Genomic DNA, 17,038 nt, shown 5'->3' with positions numbered 1-17,038 from the left:
GAATCAGTTGTCCTTTAGAATTCACTTCATCCTTTTTATTTTCCTGTTCTTTGTTGTTGTCTTTTACTATTATTTCAATAGCAAGTACAGCAAAGCAGGTGGTGTGGTTTTTATGTGGAAAAAACAGTGGTTGATAGGTACCTTCCTAAATTATCTTGAGTCCTGCTGTGTTTGTGAATTTTGCAAATTAAGAAGTGAGCAATCATTCTGAAATGCAAGTTAGCATAGTATAGATGTTTGGATTTCAATGTACCCAGGAAAGTCTATTTCTTAAGCAGAAAGGGACCATGCGTTGTAATTGCAATCATGATATTGCCCTTTGAATACAACAGGGTTATGTGAGAGAAAATTGAGTATGTGCTAAACAATGCATGTTCCACATCACAGTCTGTATAACTGAAAACCTTTTTTCCCCTCAAATTTGTTTCCACATTGTCAACTGCATGGGGTTTTGGGTTTTTTGGGTGGTGGGGTTTTTTTGTTTGGTTGTTTTTTTGTTTTGTTTGGTGTGTGTTTATTTCCTTCATGACCACCACCATCCACCCTTCCCAAGTGATCTGTATAAAGATGAATGCTTTGAAGAAATCCTTGCTGATTTTATGATTCACATTTCCCTTTTTGCCTCTTGTGAACCAGTACCTTACTTGTGGGGGACTAAAGCAACATCTTCTGAAGTAGAGCTGAATGTACGAATATTCATGCTAGGAAATTTGATAACAGGGTCTTAACTTTTGCTTTCTTAGTGGGACCACTAGGGTAGCAATTTCTAATGGAGTAGTAGCTAAGCAAATTGAAATGTGGTATACTCTGTAAATGGCCAAACCAGAATTACAGATTTGACTGATACCTTCAGCTTTCTTTTCTTTCAAGCATCCAAAATATATTAGATTACTTCTTTTCTACCTTGAAATTATTAGTTGTTGTCTTGCTTTATGAAGATTGCTCTGTCTGTTACAGGCAAAGGTGAAACACAGTGATTTGCCAAAACTCAGTTGCTTTAGGTTTTCTGCTACTTCATTCCATTATCTGTGTAGTTCTTTGTGTCAACAATCAAGTTCATACACAGATTAGTGTGTCTATCTCTGACCTGCAAATTCTGTTCTATTCTTTGCTATTTTATTTGCAAAAATGTCATCTATCCTACTGCAATCTACCTTCCTGATGGTATAGAAGTCCTGGCAAAAGGGTGAATGGTCATCCTTTATTCACATACCTCCATTCCAGGGTGACTAGGTCCGTGTTTGGGAAAAGAGTTTTTCTACTTTGGGATCCTGTGGAGGCACTTGGAGTTCAGCATTAATCATGCACAGGGACAGTGATCCTTTGATAGAAGATTCACATGAGATACTTCAGATAAGACCTCAGAAGATCTCTAGTCCAAATTTCTACTCAAAACAGAGTGAGCTATGAGATATGATCAGGTTTCTCAGGGCTTATCATAGACATGATCTAGAGTTGAGACTCTAAGCAATTACCATTGAAGAGGAGATTAAGAAGTTTTGCATGCTTTAAAGTGCATGGGTATGTAAAATAGCTAAATCTAGAAATCTGTGATGAGTCTGCCTTCAGAGCAAATTTTCTAAGTCTCCATTCTTTTATATTGTCACAAGTTCATGTAAAAGGTAAAATTGTCCTGGTATGCTTTAGTCTTGCTTCATATGAATAATTAAGGTTAGCATTGGTTTTGGCCAGCACAGCTTTATTCTATTTATTTTATAGGCAGGAAGGCCTAAACTGACAGTGTGCCCAAAAGGCAAATTAAATTTTGAGTTCTGGCTACATCTGTTCCTGGAGTATAGACCACAAGTATGAGACCGAGATGCTGGGGCATCTTACTACAAAGGGAACTTCAGATAAGCCACCCTTAACATGGCTCTGCTGTCACTCTTTCTGTGTGATGTGGACTGAGATTTGTGTATCTTTCTGGGCCATTTATGTATGTGTAGTTATCACTGTGTTAATTATGTACCTTTATGAAGTCCTGTTTCTGTTTAGGTGAGTTGTCCATCTATTGATACAATTTGATATTCATGTAAGTCTTTCTTGTAGCCCAGCTAGAGGCAGACTTTGAGGAAATGGAGAATCATCTATTGTGTCTTGAGGACCTATGTGAACAGTGTGAGTTGGAAAGATACAAATGTATGCAGACATTACAGCTGGAAAACTACAAGAAAACAAAAAGGTAAATAAAATAATTGCTATAAATATAAGATCAGCACATATATAAGCCTTTTGCTGTTATTTTGTGTCCTGTATATATTATAACCTCTTTTATTCTATCAGAGACTTGTTTCTTTAGAAGGAAGTTGCACATCTGTAATAATTTATTCAATGTTAGTCTAACTCTTGGTGATAACCAAAGAGTGTGTGTTGGAAAATGATCACTGCATTGTTACTAAAATGCAGTTATGTTTATTGGAGCAAGGGCTGTTGTTAATAAGCGTTGATACATTGCTTTCTTTTAATCCCAGCCCTGGTTGTTTGATTTTATTTGTTTGGGGTGTTTGGTTTGATTTGGGTTTGTTTTCTTTTTTCCCCATGTACCTGTAAGGTTAGGAACTGTACTTTCCTCCATCTCCTTTCAATTTTATCCTTTCCTATACTATGAGCTATTAATCTAACATTCTCTTACTTGAAAATCAGGGCATTACTAATTGGACTCACCTGACAGGTAACGTAGCAAGAGAGTAACTTAAACTATTGACTTTCTTGGGTTCATTACTAAAGTGCCAAAATAACTGACTATAGGAGATGAGGGGAAAATATTAAGTCCATTATATAAATGAGGACATGAAGAGTTAAATTGAGGCAATTTGTCAGACAGTTTCTGTCAGACTGTATTAGGGAGTGGTGGGTAGATGTGAATGCTGACAGCCTTGGTGCCAACACTGACATGGGGATAGCCAGGTTATTTGATCTGTCCTACAGAGTGTTCTCCTGTTAGACAGGGGAAGCACCCTGGTATCCTCCTCGCTTCTTTTGGTTATGGAAGCAAGTTTGACTCATGGTATGGTCAGAAGAACTGTTTTGGCTTATGGTCTTGATTAGGATGCGATGAGCAAGGGCGGGACTGTGCCAGGCAGCGCTGGTCACTTTGCATAGCACATTCATTTTTCTTTCTTGACTCTGTTTTGTCAGCCTTGTTGGTCTTTTTAATTTTTTGTTTATTGTGTTTTATTTTTAATCCCAGGCTCCTCCCAAATAAGCAATCCACCTCTAACAGTTTTTTTCCCCTATTTGTCCTAATTTTGCTACTCAAATTTGGTATTTCTGATACCATTATCTAGGGAATCTTGGCCTTCTGTACTGTTACCAAAGTACTGCTGGTATTGCAAGCTCCACCTCCCAGCAAGTCCTCAATACCTTATAGGTCCCCCTTCAATTTTTTGTGATGTATGGCTAACTCCTTGTTAACTTGTTGGTAAATCAGACCATTCCTCATGGTGCTATCTGTAGCTTTTGTCAGCGTCTTACTATGTCATCTGTCACATATGTCTCTCATTAGTTTTTCACATCCAGTTCAGTTAGCTTAACCTCAGGCCAGTGCCTCAGCAATGATCTTGTCATTTTCCTGCAGTCTGGATTTTCTCTTTACCAAACCAAGGCAACTTGGTTTTCTCTCTCTCCAGGAAGAGTCAACAGCAGTCAATATGATTGAATATTCACTTGTTGAGACTTAAGTAATGAAATACTTAATATAAAACATTCTAAATATGTGCTACTTAACCAAGTAACATGCAAACATAAAATGTGCATAAAGCAAGATTCATACCCCTCAAATATAGTAATCTCTCTGCTGCCCTTACTCCCTCTACCCTTCCACTAACCTCTGTTTTCAACATCAAAATAGTGTTCAGCTGTTGTCTACTCCACTTAGCAGCATCTAATCAGTTTTATAAATAGAATGCTAAGCAAACTACTTAACGTAATTATAAGCTGATTACATCTGGTCAGATCTAGACAAAACAGGAAAAATGCAGGTAATTTCTGGTTGATCATTACCACTATATTTATTTAAGTAAGACATTAACTCTAGCTTGTTAGTAGAAGAATTCTTACCAGTGTAGAGACTTGAAAAACGAACAGCTGTCTTAGTTTATGTGTGATTTGTAGTGTTATGTTTGGAATTTGTAGTCTGTCTTGATCTCTGGGGTTTTTACTCTGACATGAAGTGGGGGTTCAGGAGTCTGTGCTTTCCCTTTAAGACAAGAATTATTCTCAGGGGGTGTTTTTGTGAAGGAAAAAAACAAGACAAGAACTTTTCCCTGTGTTTTGACAATATAGGGATGAAAACAGAGATGAACACAAACTCTAGAAGCTGTAGTTATTTTAAGCATCTAACAAAGAGTAGTTTTATAATGAAGTCACCATAAAGCTTAGGCTACAAGCTCACATATTTCAAGTCTTTGGAAAAAATCTTCCTATGTGAAAGATTTAGAAGTGCTCTAGGTCAACATTAAACCTTTGAAACACAGCTTATGGTAACTATGGGAACTGATTTTCAGAAATAGGCCTCCTTATTAAATAGAGCAACTTTATTTCAGTTCAAACAGATTTCTTTTTTCTTCTTTTATCATTGTGAGTACTGGTTTCAAAGTAGATTCACCAATCCAAGATGTTTTCCACAATATTTATTAAAGCCTGTGTTTGGGGGGTAGGAGGGGACCAGGGGTTATTAATTGGTTTTTTCTGTGTCATATCTCTGGATTTTTAATACTTCTTTTGCTTTGTTTTAAATCCATTGATCAAGGTACAGGTATTGTTGTATGAAGTCTAGGTTCCACACTTGTGCCCAGTTAGTCTTGCTGCAATTGTTTGCATGTATGTTAGCACCAAATCCTGCTGTTTTGTTTCCTCTCCTTTTCTCAAGTCAAGCACAGTTCTTCCCTTCTCTTCACCCTCCTAGTGAAGAGGTACTGTTGCTGCTTGCAGAAAACTCTTTGTATCCCTCCAGTCTCCTAGGGCAGCTCTTGCATTCCCATGGCAGCGCAATGGGTCCTTTAGGAAGCACTGTCAGAAGGCCACCCAACTACAACATTTTGTAGGAATATGTAGGAGATAGCAAAGAATCCTTAGAATACATAGAATAGAATACATAGAATAAACCAGGTTGGAAGAGACCTTCAAGATCATCGCATCCAACCCATCAACCAATCCAACACCACCTAAACAGCTAACCCACGGCACCAAGCACCCCATCAAGTCTTCTCCTGAAAACCTCCAATGACGGCGACTCCACCACCTCCCCAGGCAGCCCATTCCAATGGGCAATCACTCTCTCTGTATAGAACTTCTTCCTAACATCCAACCTGAACCTCCCCTGGCACAGCCTGAGACTGTGTCGTCTTGTTCTGGTACTGGCTGCCTGGGAGAAGAGACCAACATCTGTCTGTCTACAACCTCCCTTCAGGTAGTTGTAGAGAGTAATAAGGTCACCCCTGAGTCTCCTCTTCTCCAGGCTAAGCAACCCCAGCTCCCTCAGCCTCTCCTCGTAGGGCTTGTGTTCCAAACCCCTCACCAACTTTGTTGCTCTTCTCCTTGTCACTGGAAATGAGTGAATACATTTTACTATGTGCCAATTGACTTTAAACATAGCTGTCTGAACGTTAATGTTTATTAGGATATCTTATTCAAGCACCATTTCTGGTTTTCACCATTTCTGTGCTTTGAGAGTAGACACAGAAAGAAAACGAAGAAATCTAAAATCCTGACTCTAAAGTATACCATGATGCTAGAATATACTTCAGCAAAGGAATATTTAGTAATATTTCAAACCTTAGAGGCACTATGTTGTGGTTTTTTCCTTTCTAGTGAGATTTAAAGAAATGCTTTACCTGAGCAAAAAGAGTGTTTGTATTTCAAATTTATTTGTTATCAAATAGTGTGTAAGGTCATGATTTAGTGCAGCAGATGAGGAGTTGCACAGATTGTCATAATTCTTATTAGATGCATTGTCCTGATGGAAGAGGAGAATGTTTGATTTGATTTCTCATTCAGAAGGTTATAAAATTTATGTCAAATGTGTTGTGCAGATTGGATATGTATATGTGAGAAAATGTCTTAATCAGTTACCACTCTTACTGTTCTATGTATCTTCTGTTGATTTTATCCCTTTTTCTAATTGCTTTGGGAGCATAAGGGGCAGTAAGGATTGTTGCACTAGAGTGGCTCATGTTAGGCATGTCCAACATAAACATTCAGAAAGCAAATATGAGAAACTTCCTGACTTCTTTAAGCAATTCAGACTAGTCTGGTTTTAGCTTTTTGTAGTTTCTTCTAACTTGGGCCAATTAAATGTTATTTACTTGCTAACATACAAAAATTCCCTTTTTTGTCTTCCCCCCCCTGTGCTTTGCTTTTAAATGTTCTCTACCTCCTGTGTATCAGTGTGAAAAGCTGCCATTTTCTGCTGATCTTGTTCGTCCTAAACTATTTTAATAATTTTTTTCTTCTCCAGCATCTAAAGAAAGAGAATGGGTAATACATTGCCATACAAAATTGTGTTGCCTAAAAAGAAGACATCTATGTCTGTTCTTGTTTAGATGCCATAGTGTTCCCCAAGTGATAAGCTAGAACAGTGGTTTGTACAGTGTGTCATCTTCATCGATGACTGCTTTCCATCTGGCAGAGAGAAGTTTAAATTGTACCTTCATAATCCTTTTCATCTTTATATGTCATTTATGAAGTGAACATGTGTAAAAAACCATATAATTGCTGCAAATGTTTCAAAGAAGTAGGGTTTTTTTTCCTTCCAAACCTAAATCCATTGTTCATTACTTCTAAGACTAAGTACATGTTTCATAGTTACCATCACATTGTTTCATGCCGTATCCTTCTTGATCAGTCTTGCAGTGGTATAGATTTTCAGATGCTGTACTTCTGTGTACCTGGGTGCATAAATAAAGATTTTGCAGGGGTGGATGCAGAAGCTTTACCTTCAGGACAGATTTCATGGGAGATGTACAGTGAATGACTAGCTTTGCACTTTTCATTACGTATTAAGGATTTGGCTGCTCATGGCTTGGATGGGTGTATGCTTTGTTGGATAAAAAACTGACTGGATGGCTGAGCCCAAAGAGTTGCAGTGAATGGCGTTAAATCCAGTTGGCAGCCAGTCACAAGTGGTGTTTCCCAGGGCTCAGCCAATTCTCTTTAATATCTTCATCAATGATCTGGACAAGGGAATCCAGTGCCAGGTCCTGCACTTGGGTCACAATCAACCCAAGGCAATGCTACAGGCTTAGGGAAGAGTGGCTGGAAAGCTGCCCGTTGGAAAAGGAGCTGGAAGTGTTGGTTGACGGCCAGCTGAATGCAAGACAGCAGCATGCCCAGATGGCTGAGGAAGCCAGCAGTATCCTGCCTTGCAACAGAAATAGTGTGTCCAGTAGAACTAGGAAAGTGGTTGTCCCCTGTTGTAAACTGAATTTCCTGTTGAGATCCCCATTTCAATGCCCTGGTTCAGGGGCCATTTGTGGCAAACGGATGCATGAACCCCATTGCTACTCCACAACAGAATTCCAGAAATGCAGAGTAGAGAATCTCAGAAGTCCTTTATTACTGCATTGCAGAATCCCCAGCATCATAATGTCTATAACAGAATCTCAGAGTGTCCCAAACAGTAGAAAGTCCCAGAAACCCTTAACAGAAGTCCCTAATAGAATCCCTGAAGTCTCCCTATAACAGAATCTCCCATTGCCCAAAGTAGCTGCTTATATAGTATTTATCTTGCACACTTAACCAATTCTTGCACGCAGAATTCAGCCCTGTACACAAGCTAAAAAATTCCCCTATTAAAGTACTAAAAATAGCTCTGTATAAAGAGAGGTCTCAGTGTGTCTGAAGGTCCAGCTTCTGCAGGATATTTTCTTTTGGCACTCATGAAAACAAGCTTGTAGGTGTTTGCAGAAAGAGCAGCTGCTACAGCCCCTTCTGCTCAGCACTGGTGAGGCCATACCTCAAATACTGTGCTCATTTTTGGGACCCTCACTGTAGGAAGGACATAGAGGTGCTGGAGCATGTTGAGAGAAAGGCAGTGAAGCTGGTGAAGTGTCTAGACAGCAGGTACTATGAGGAGCAGCTGAAGGAACTGGGGTTGTTTAATCCGGAGAAGAAGAGGCTGAAGAGAGGCCTTCTTGCTTTCTGCAACTACCTGAAAGGAGGTTGTAGTGAGGTGGAGTTCATCTCTTCTCCCAAGTAATAAGCAGTAGTGCTGGGTTGATGGTTGGACTTGATGATCTTAAAGGTTTCTTCTAATCAAAACGATTCCATGATCAATTGCATGACTAAGTTTCTGTGCTCAAGGCAGAGTTCACATTGTGGAGATGTTTTCCATCCCATTGTTCATGTGTCTGCATCAGTTATTCATTTCCTCATGCAGACACATGGAATGAGCATTCCTAATGATCTTGAAAAACTGGACTTAAACGAGCTTTGGAAATGTTCCCTTGGTAATTGTGGTTCCTTCTGTGTAATTTTAGTGGTCTGAATTTTCATTTGTTAGGACACTTGCAGTGCAGTATTCTGCATGCATCCAACCCAAAGGAGTCTGTTGCTTCACTGTTACTGAATTTTGCTCCTGTCAGTGCTCTGAGTATTTGAAAACACTGGGTAAGACTGAATACATAGCAGATCAAAAGATTGTAGGAGTTTTGGCAGATTTTATATTATTTGCAAAGTGTGAATATGCAGTATAATTATTTCTGTCACTTTTAAGTTGATTTAGTTTTGCTCAATGACATTGTTATAGAGAGATTTGTTGCTTAGCTTCTTCTGATAGTTTCATTTTCATGTGAATAGGAATATACAAGATTTCTTTCTTTGTTGACTTTTGTGACCTGTGATTGATGTCTGAATGGTTGTATTGGTTCCTCCACATCTTACAGCACCTCTTACTAATATTTTCTAGTAAATGTTAAACATTGTCAGTCCTGCATAACTTTACCTGTGTGTAGTGCTGGTTAATGGGTATAATCTACAAATCATGACAACCTGTTATTGTATAAGTAATAGAAACAGATGGTTTAGAACTGCATTAATCATTGTTTTGTGTGCTTCTTCACCTCAAAACTTCATTATTTATTGAAGTAATTAATAAATTTTTGCTAGTGGCAGGAGAACAGGGCTTGAGTCTTTGTCATTATACTAAGATCTGTTCTCTGCTTTTGAGCAAGGGTATTCTGCCATCTGTAATTCTTCATAATAAATTATTTTCCTGACATCTTAAAAAAAAGTCTTTTCACTTTCAACCAAAACAATGTTGTTTAAAAGTAGTTCCAAAAATGTATTAAATGCAATTATTGACTCCACCTCTCTGAGGGAGACTATCAGAGTGGCGTGTTGAAGAGGCCTTGAAGTGGTACGGGTTGTAACTTCTGTCTGCCACAAATGCATTCGTGCTGTGTGGAACCACATTCAGAATTTTAGGTAGAGTGCATATGAGGTTACAGGCTTTTATTTATTTACTTCTTTGGGTTTGTGGACTTCTGGTGAGTTATATGTCACTTTGTGAGTAAAGTTTGGCCAGGTTTGGATACTGTAATTATTTTTTATTAAATACTATGGGGAAATTGATGGCTGAGTTAAAAAGGTCTAGTTTTGATGCAAGGCATATTTTCATTAAGAATGTTTTTGAATATATATTTCTAAATATATGTTTAAGTTTTGTAGACTAGATAGTGTTGGGTGATAGGTTGGACTCAATGATCTTGAAGGTCTTTTCCAACTTGGTCTATTCTGTTCTGTTCTATTCTGTTCTAATCTATTCTGCTCTATTCTAAACTGCAGGGTGAGATTGATTAATTCATGTTGTCTAAAATGTAGAGAATCATCAGTCATTGGATCTGAGGATACTAGTAAATGCAGATTCTTTGATTTCAAACCTGTATTTTTACTGTATGCTAATTGTAGATATTTTTACTCTTTTTTAGAGGGATGTGTTCCAAAACAAGTTTGGGTAAATATTAATTCCCAACTTTCTTGATGGCAATTGTATATATTAATATTGGGACAGCATCTTAATACATCAACCTTAAAAATATAGGTGGATTTTGAAAGGAGAAATTCTGGGATTTCAGACAAAAGCAATGAGTATTGCTGTCAGCTAGGTACTGTATTATTATCTCGCTTGTTAATGTCTTTGAACACAAGGGCAGTAATTGTGTTGTCTTTCCTTTTGGAGACAAGTGGCATAAAACCTCCTGATTTTTAGACACAAGTGGTTTGGTTGGTTTGTTTTTTTTCCTTCTTACTTTCACAAGATGTTTCCTCAGTATGTTTTTGTTTCAGTCTGGGGAAAACAAGCATTTCCTGTGATTGTTGCTTTCTCAACTAGTTTGCCATTATTAAATATGGAGTGCAACTTGAGAGAATGGATAAGAGTTTTGCAATTATATTTAGAGTACACAGAGTTGGAAAAAAATGTGTTAGGGTACGAACTTACTTGATTTCATAGGTGGCGTGATTTTTTTCTCTGGTAACAGAAAACCCCAGATAAACTAGCTTGGGAAAGGGATGGAGGGGAAGCAGGAAGGGAAATAGATGCTCACAGGAAGTTACAACTTATAGAGTTCTCTGCTGTGAATCACACTGCAGCTTGATTTCTGGGAAAGCACTCATTCTTTCAAAAACTTGTGGCTGACATTTGTTGGGATGTTCATGAAAATGTGGAGGTAAATGTATTCTCTCTCTTCTTTTAGAATACTTTGTCCTGCTTGGAAAAGAAATAGCTTTTTTTGTTCTTGATGCAAGATTAAATGCACAGTTGCATCATCTGTTAGGGAGCAGAGGGATTTATTATAGTATAGTCTATGTATTGTGAAATAGCATATATATTAGGTGACTCAGTAATGACAGAAGCGTGCTTTAGTCTATGGATAATGAATAGAATCAGTTATCTGGTTCTGCACTATCAGTTACCTGCTTTTAGTTCAGTCTTTTTTCATTCTCTCTTTTTCTTATATTAATTTTTGCTTTCAAAATTTTGGCTCTAACCTAAGAAGTCTGCAATGCACAGACTGAAAAGATGCTTTCTGTAAATGAACATTTTGTGAGGAAAAGACCAGTATGTTGCCTTATCTAAGATACTACTTGGATTCTTCTTTAGCATCCAAAATCATGATAAATCATTACTTTGTAGCAATGGCAAGTGGAGGAGCATTTTACAATTTCTTGCAAACAGAGGAAATATTTCTCTTAGTTCTGTAGCCTCTGCATTTATGATTGGCATAGCTACTAAAAGTAGAACATGCCCTGGTATGATGGGGGGTGGGGAGAAGTATTATTGCTGTTGTTTTAATTTCTCGATTAAATTTCTTTAATTTCTTAGCTTTCTGGTATTGTGAGTATTGTAGGTTATCTCTCACTGTCTGTGCTTTAAAATCCTCTTCTCTGAGGAATGTGACTATATGCCTATGTTGTCTGTAAAGTTTGTTGTAGCTGACTGAGTGATACTATAATTTTTTTCTCCTTAACTATGGCCAAAGGGATTTTGAATCACATTGATAAAAGTGGAACACTAATTGTTATTCACAGTGCTATAAATTGGCAAAAGCTCCTCTAAGCAGTGCATGTTACAGCACCTAAAGCCTTCAGAAGTCTTTGTTATTTTTGCAAGAGTATATCCAGAAATTATGTGGCTAGATATAAATGTGAAATGCTTGTATAATTATATGTGTTTGTAAAGAGATGGTGGCCTAATTTATAAACAAGTTAGTAGTGTCTGCTTTAAATAAACACTCAGAATAATTTTACCTTTCTGTACAATGACAATAAATTATTTATTTATTTTTTTAATCTCTTAAAGAGTGTCAAACCATGTAAATTATCTCCTGTAGTTCTAGACATAGTATTTCTAATTTTTTTTTTATTGTTCTGCTTTTCTCCATTAGGAAGGAACTTGAGAGCTTCAAAGGTAAATTCTATTTTTTATTTTCTGCTTGAATGATTGCACAAGTTACCATAATTATTGTGTTAAGTGAAACTAGTAAGCAACTGTTCCAGTTCTGCATTTGATAATGTTAATTTTATGTTGATACAGTAGGCTGTTTATTTTTCAGTTTACCTTGTCTAACTACTAGTTTCTCAGAGTCATGAGTGTGGGAAGAACACAGATGGTTCTGGATGGATTGGATGATTTGACTTGATGATCTTTGAGGTCTCTTCCAACCTTGGTGATACTATTCTCTCATCTTAGCAAGGTTTCAGAGATTCTGGATCTAATTCAAACCTTTCCTGTAGTGTTCAATTTTGGAAGTCAAGGGCTTTGTCTTCAACTAGTCGATGTCTTTTCTGACATGAATGTGTTTTTGACATGTGTCCCAGGCTGTTACTTGTTAGACTTTTGCCTAGTTGTATCGAGGAAATATTCACAATATTGTGTTGCATCAGCCACACAGCTCTTGTAGCCTGTTGGATATACATGATCATATATACAAATGTACACAATGGCTTTGTCTGTGATGTGTAGATGGAACACATTACCATCTTCAGTAAATCTTGAACTCTGGCTACTGATACTGATGTTTGATCAGCTTGACAATTGTTTTTATCTTTTGCTTTGAATAAGGTGTGACTGTGGCTTTGTGACTAGTCTTTATTTATGACAGTGAAGTCAAGAGCATTGACTTATGTCAATTAATTGTTTCTTGCAATGGAAGAAGGCATGGAAATTTTGATCAACTGCATTCCTCTGTCTTTTCAGTTCATTACTATCTTCACATAATGCTAAAAAAAGGAAATAAAGCTAACACTAACAGACAAGCAACAAAAATGATGTAAAATGTCACTTTATCTGCAGCTTATCATAACAACCATCTTTTTCATTGATTTGACAGCTTTCAGCACAGTTGAAATACAGAAGCAAAGATAACACTAAGCTCATTGGTTCCAAAGCAAGGCAGCTAGTTTGTAGTACCTGATGCTTGTGAGAATAGTGAATCCTGGTGGATTTTTGTATTGATTTGGCATTCTAAATGAGTTCCTGGAATCCAGGAGTATGGTTTCCAAAGTTATTTCTGTCTTAGCGTCTTGTTTTTCCAGTAGAGATTGTAAGTTTATTTGACAGTAAGTATTTACAAAGACAATTACTTTCATTGAAGAGGAAGGCGTTAGCTGCGTGTTGACTGAAATTTATACCAGAGTAACTTGTCCTATAATGGATACAGGGGCATACAGATTTCCAGTGCAAGTTGGGAAAGACTTGCCTTGGGAAATCAAGATGTTTTTGTACAAAGAGAACAGTTGCAAACAAATGCCAAGTAAAACCCAAAGTCTTTGCACATTTTTTTTTTCTTCCACCAAAAAGTTCAACTGTAGTCTGTGGCTAATGCAGCCAGTATCAATGGGAAAAGAGCAGGATCTTGTGCTATAACAAGGAAAGACCAGGTTAGAGGATGCTCTAATTCTGTAGGGACTTTTTTTTAATCAACTGATGAGATTTATTCTACAGTACTCAAAATAATTGGCAAAAGGTGTGAAGGCTGGAAAAGCAGAGTGACAGATCATTAAAAATGGGTATTAAACACATCAGCCTAATTTCTTAATTTTTTTCCTACAATGAACTCCTGGACAGGCTTCCCTGACAAGAGGGAAGTTTATTAGCTACCACTAAGAATAGTCATATCAAGCAAGTCTAAATTGTTTTTGTAAGATGACAATAACATGCTTTAAGGTAAACAACAAATGCCATATTTTGACTTTGGTGACAACTTTCACTGGTTTACCTGGACATATTACCAGGAAATTGAGATTAAGCTACTAAAAAAAAGTGCATGGCTGATTTGGAAATACATACTTTGAGGAAATATTTTTATGGCTTCTTGCATTTAGATCTGAGAAAGAACAACTTTGTAAGCTACTTGGAATTTATGTTGTTAACCTGGATTGTGAAATCAAGGTGTTCGTTAGATTGGCTTCAGTCAGGGTTTTACCTGCCTTTGGTTGTTCAGCTGATTTCTGAGTATCTAGCATGTATTCCAGCAGCTGATTAGAAATACAGGAAGATCCTCCTTGTCATGCAGAATTCATGGTGACATAGTGACAAATGGTTCAGTTTTGTGGTAGCTTTGCCCAATCTGACTTGTGGCTCCTTCCTGCATTTTTCTGTTATGAGCTACTTCCAAGGTTCACTAGATTTGTGTGGAAAACGATCCGTTGTTTGGTTTAGTTTCAGTTGATGGAGCATGCTGAAATACCTCAGTAGATGGCCATAGAAATCCTGGCACAAAGCAGCAGTAATAGCAGGAAGCATGTCTAATTTAATGTAACACAGTCATCTAAAAATAAAATACTTCTAGTGGTACATAACCTAATACATTTTAAGGTTCAGGTGAGGAAAGCTTATATAGAAATTTTCATGATAGGATCTTACCATGCTGTTTTGCTGTATTCACAGATGTTGGTTCCAACTGAAATGTGTGATGTAGTTGGGTAAATAACTCTTTACGTTTTTGTACTGGAGGTATAGATTAAATCCTCAACTGTCCAAAGCAAAAGGTATTCATAAGTATTCAGTTCATAAAATACCTGGTGCAAGGGCCAGAAGAGAATAATTGTTTGAAGTACCTTTATGCACAGTTGCATCTTTCAATGCATGTGTGGCAGAAACCATTGTACATTAATTGTGTTTTAATGGAAAAGAACAGAAATGCCATAAGAAGCTTGATTTAGATTAGACATAAGGAAGAAATTCTTCACCATGAGGCTGGTGAGGCACCGGAACAGGTTGCCCACAGAAGTTGTGGAGGCTCCAACCATGGAAGTGTCAGTTGGGCTGGATGGGGCCTTGAGCAACCTCTTCCAGTAGATATCCCTGCAGGGAGCTTGGAGCTAGATGATCTTTAAGGTCCCAACTCAAACCATTCTATGATTCTATATTCTATAAGGATACAAGGTGTCATCAAGAAGGGGCTCAAACAAAGCTCAGTGTTGCACCTATTAAGAATCACTGATGGTCTTGCTGTCATAGGTTGATTTTAATCTGCTGCTGTTACTCAGAACCATCCTGTCTCATGCCAGCTTCAAAATGAAAGTGCTGGCTGGAGCAAAGTATTATAGTGTTTGCAGTTCAGATTGTAAGATGGGGAGTTTCCCTTTCTGGTTGCTGCTTTTGTGTTCTGGGTTTTTTGGGTGTTGACTCTTCTGGTAAGATGGTAGCAGGACAAGAAGGGATGGGCTTTTAGCTTGCTTCTGCTTGCTGCTGCTTTCTGATGTGCTGCTTCTGCAAATAGGCTAATGTAATTGTGCACTGTGTTCTCATTTATTCAGTAAACTCTTACCTTATCTCACTCTCTTTTGCTCATTACAGAGGTGGGGGTGTGTGTTTGTGTGTTTTTTTGGGGTTTGTTTTTTTTCCCCCCTTCACTTCTGTACCTCAAATCACAGAATTTCAGGGGCTGGAAGGGACCTCAAAAGACCATCTAGTCCAACCTCCCTGCAGGATCACCTACATCAGATTACACAGGAACACATCCAGGCAAGTTTTGAATATGTCCAGAGAGGGAGAATCCACAACCTCCCTGGGCAGCCTGTTCCAGTGCTCTGTCACCCTCACAGTGAAAAAGATTTTTCCTCATATTTCTGTGAAACTTCCTATGCCTTAACTTCCACCCATTGCCCCTTGTCCTGTCATTGGGCACAACTAAGAAGAGCCTGGCTCCATCCTCTTGGCACTCACCCTTTACGTATTTATAAACATTGATGTGGTTGCCTCTCAGTCTCCTTTTCTCCAAGCTAAAGAGCCCCAGCTCCCCCAGTCTCTCCTACAGAAGATGTTCCATTCCCCTAATCATCCTTGTGGCTGTGTGCTGGAATCTTTCAACTAGCTCCCTGTCTTTCTTGAACTAAGGGGCCCAGAACTGGACACAATATTCCAGATGTGGCCTCGCCAGGGCAGAGTAGAGGGGGAAGAGAGCCTCTCTTGACCTGCTGGTCACACCCCTTCTAATCCACCCCAGAATGCCATTGACCTTCCTGGCCACAAGAGCATATTGCTGGCTCACGGTCATCCTTCCATCCACTAGGAGCCCCGGGTCCCTTTCCCCTTCACTGCTCTCCAGCAGGTCCGTCCCCAACCTATACTGGTGCATGGAGTTGTTCCTTCCTAGGTGCAAGACTCTACACTTGCCCCTCTTGAACTTCATCAAGTTTCTCCCTGCCCAGCTCTCCAGCCTGTCCAGGTCTTGCTGAATGGCTGCACAACCTTCTGGTGTGTCAGCCACTCCACCCAGCTTTGTGTCATCTGCAAACTTGCTGACAGTGCACTCTGTGCCCTCATCCAGGTCATTGATGAATATATTGAACAGTACTAGTCCTAGTACTGACCCCTGAGGGACTCCACTAGACACAGGTGTGTTTTCTGTTATGTTGTGTCCTGGGTTGAGCTGGGACAGAAGATGTTTTATCCCAAAGGTGTAAAATAAAAACACTCACACAGAATTGGAGGTTAAATAGAAATACTATTTACAGAAGTATACAAAAGTACAAAAGATATATATATGTACACTTTCAAAATCAGCTTTGGCCCAGCTCTCCAGCTGGGCCCACCAGGCCTCAACCAGTCAAACCTCCTGCCCCCCACCAAACAGTAGTCCTCAGTAGGCCTCACAGCCCCCACAGCAGGATGGGCCCAGCAGGCTTCAGTAGGCCTCAGTGTCCCCCACCCTGTGCGTACCTGGCCTTAGCTTGCCAGCAAGGTCTTCGCTCCTACACAAACGAAAGCTACAACAGCAGGCACACGTGTGGAGGAGAGGCAAGAGAGGGAACTGGCTGTGAGGTATGCTTATATAGGGAGATGCAGGATTATGGGATGGAATAACAAATTACTATATCCTGTCCTCCCCTCTTGGACTCTTTGGTCTTCTGGAGGAATTTATGGTGGGACAGTTAGTGTTTAACCTACAACATGTTGTAAGCATGACATATTGTTTAATATTCTGTGATGCTGAGAAAGTGAAGGTTAGAGGTTTTCTTGCGTCTTTATTGTAAGCATCTCTCTCTGAAGAAGGCAGAGTATTTCAAATCCCTGTGACACTGGCATTTGTGT

General features: G+C 38.7%; 1 protein-coding gene across 1 annotated transcript in view; it reads left to right on the top strand.

Moving 5' to 3' along the window:
• DTNBP1 (dystrobrevin binding protein 1) overlaps positions 1-17,038 on the top strand; it is a 68,209-nt gene that overhangs the window by 17,412 nt on the left and 33,759 nt on the right. Inside the window, exons 6-7 of the mRNA XM_009898099.2 lie at positions 2,050-2,182; positions 11,886-11,908. Coding sequence (XP_009896401.1) covers positions 2,050-2,182; positions 11,886-11,908 — 156 coding nt within the window. The remainder of the gene's footprint in view (positions 1-2,049; positions 2,183-11,885; positions 11,909-17,038) is intronic.

This window comes from Dryobates pubescens, chromosome 9 (genome assembly GCF_014839835.1).
Source record: "Dryobates pubescens isolate bDryPub1 chromosome 9, bDryPub1.pri, whole genome shotgun sequence".
NCBI lineage: Eukaryota > Metazoa > Chordata > Aves > Piciformes > Picidae > Dryobates > Dryobates pubescens.
The sequence above is the reverse complement of the archived record's forward strand: the minus strand, read 5'-3'. Positions and strand labels throughout refer to the sequence as shown.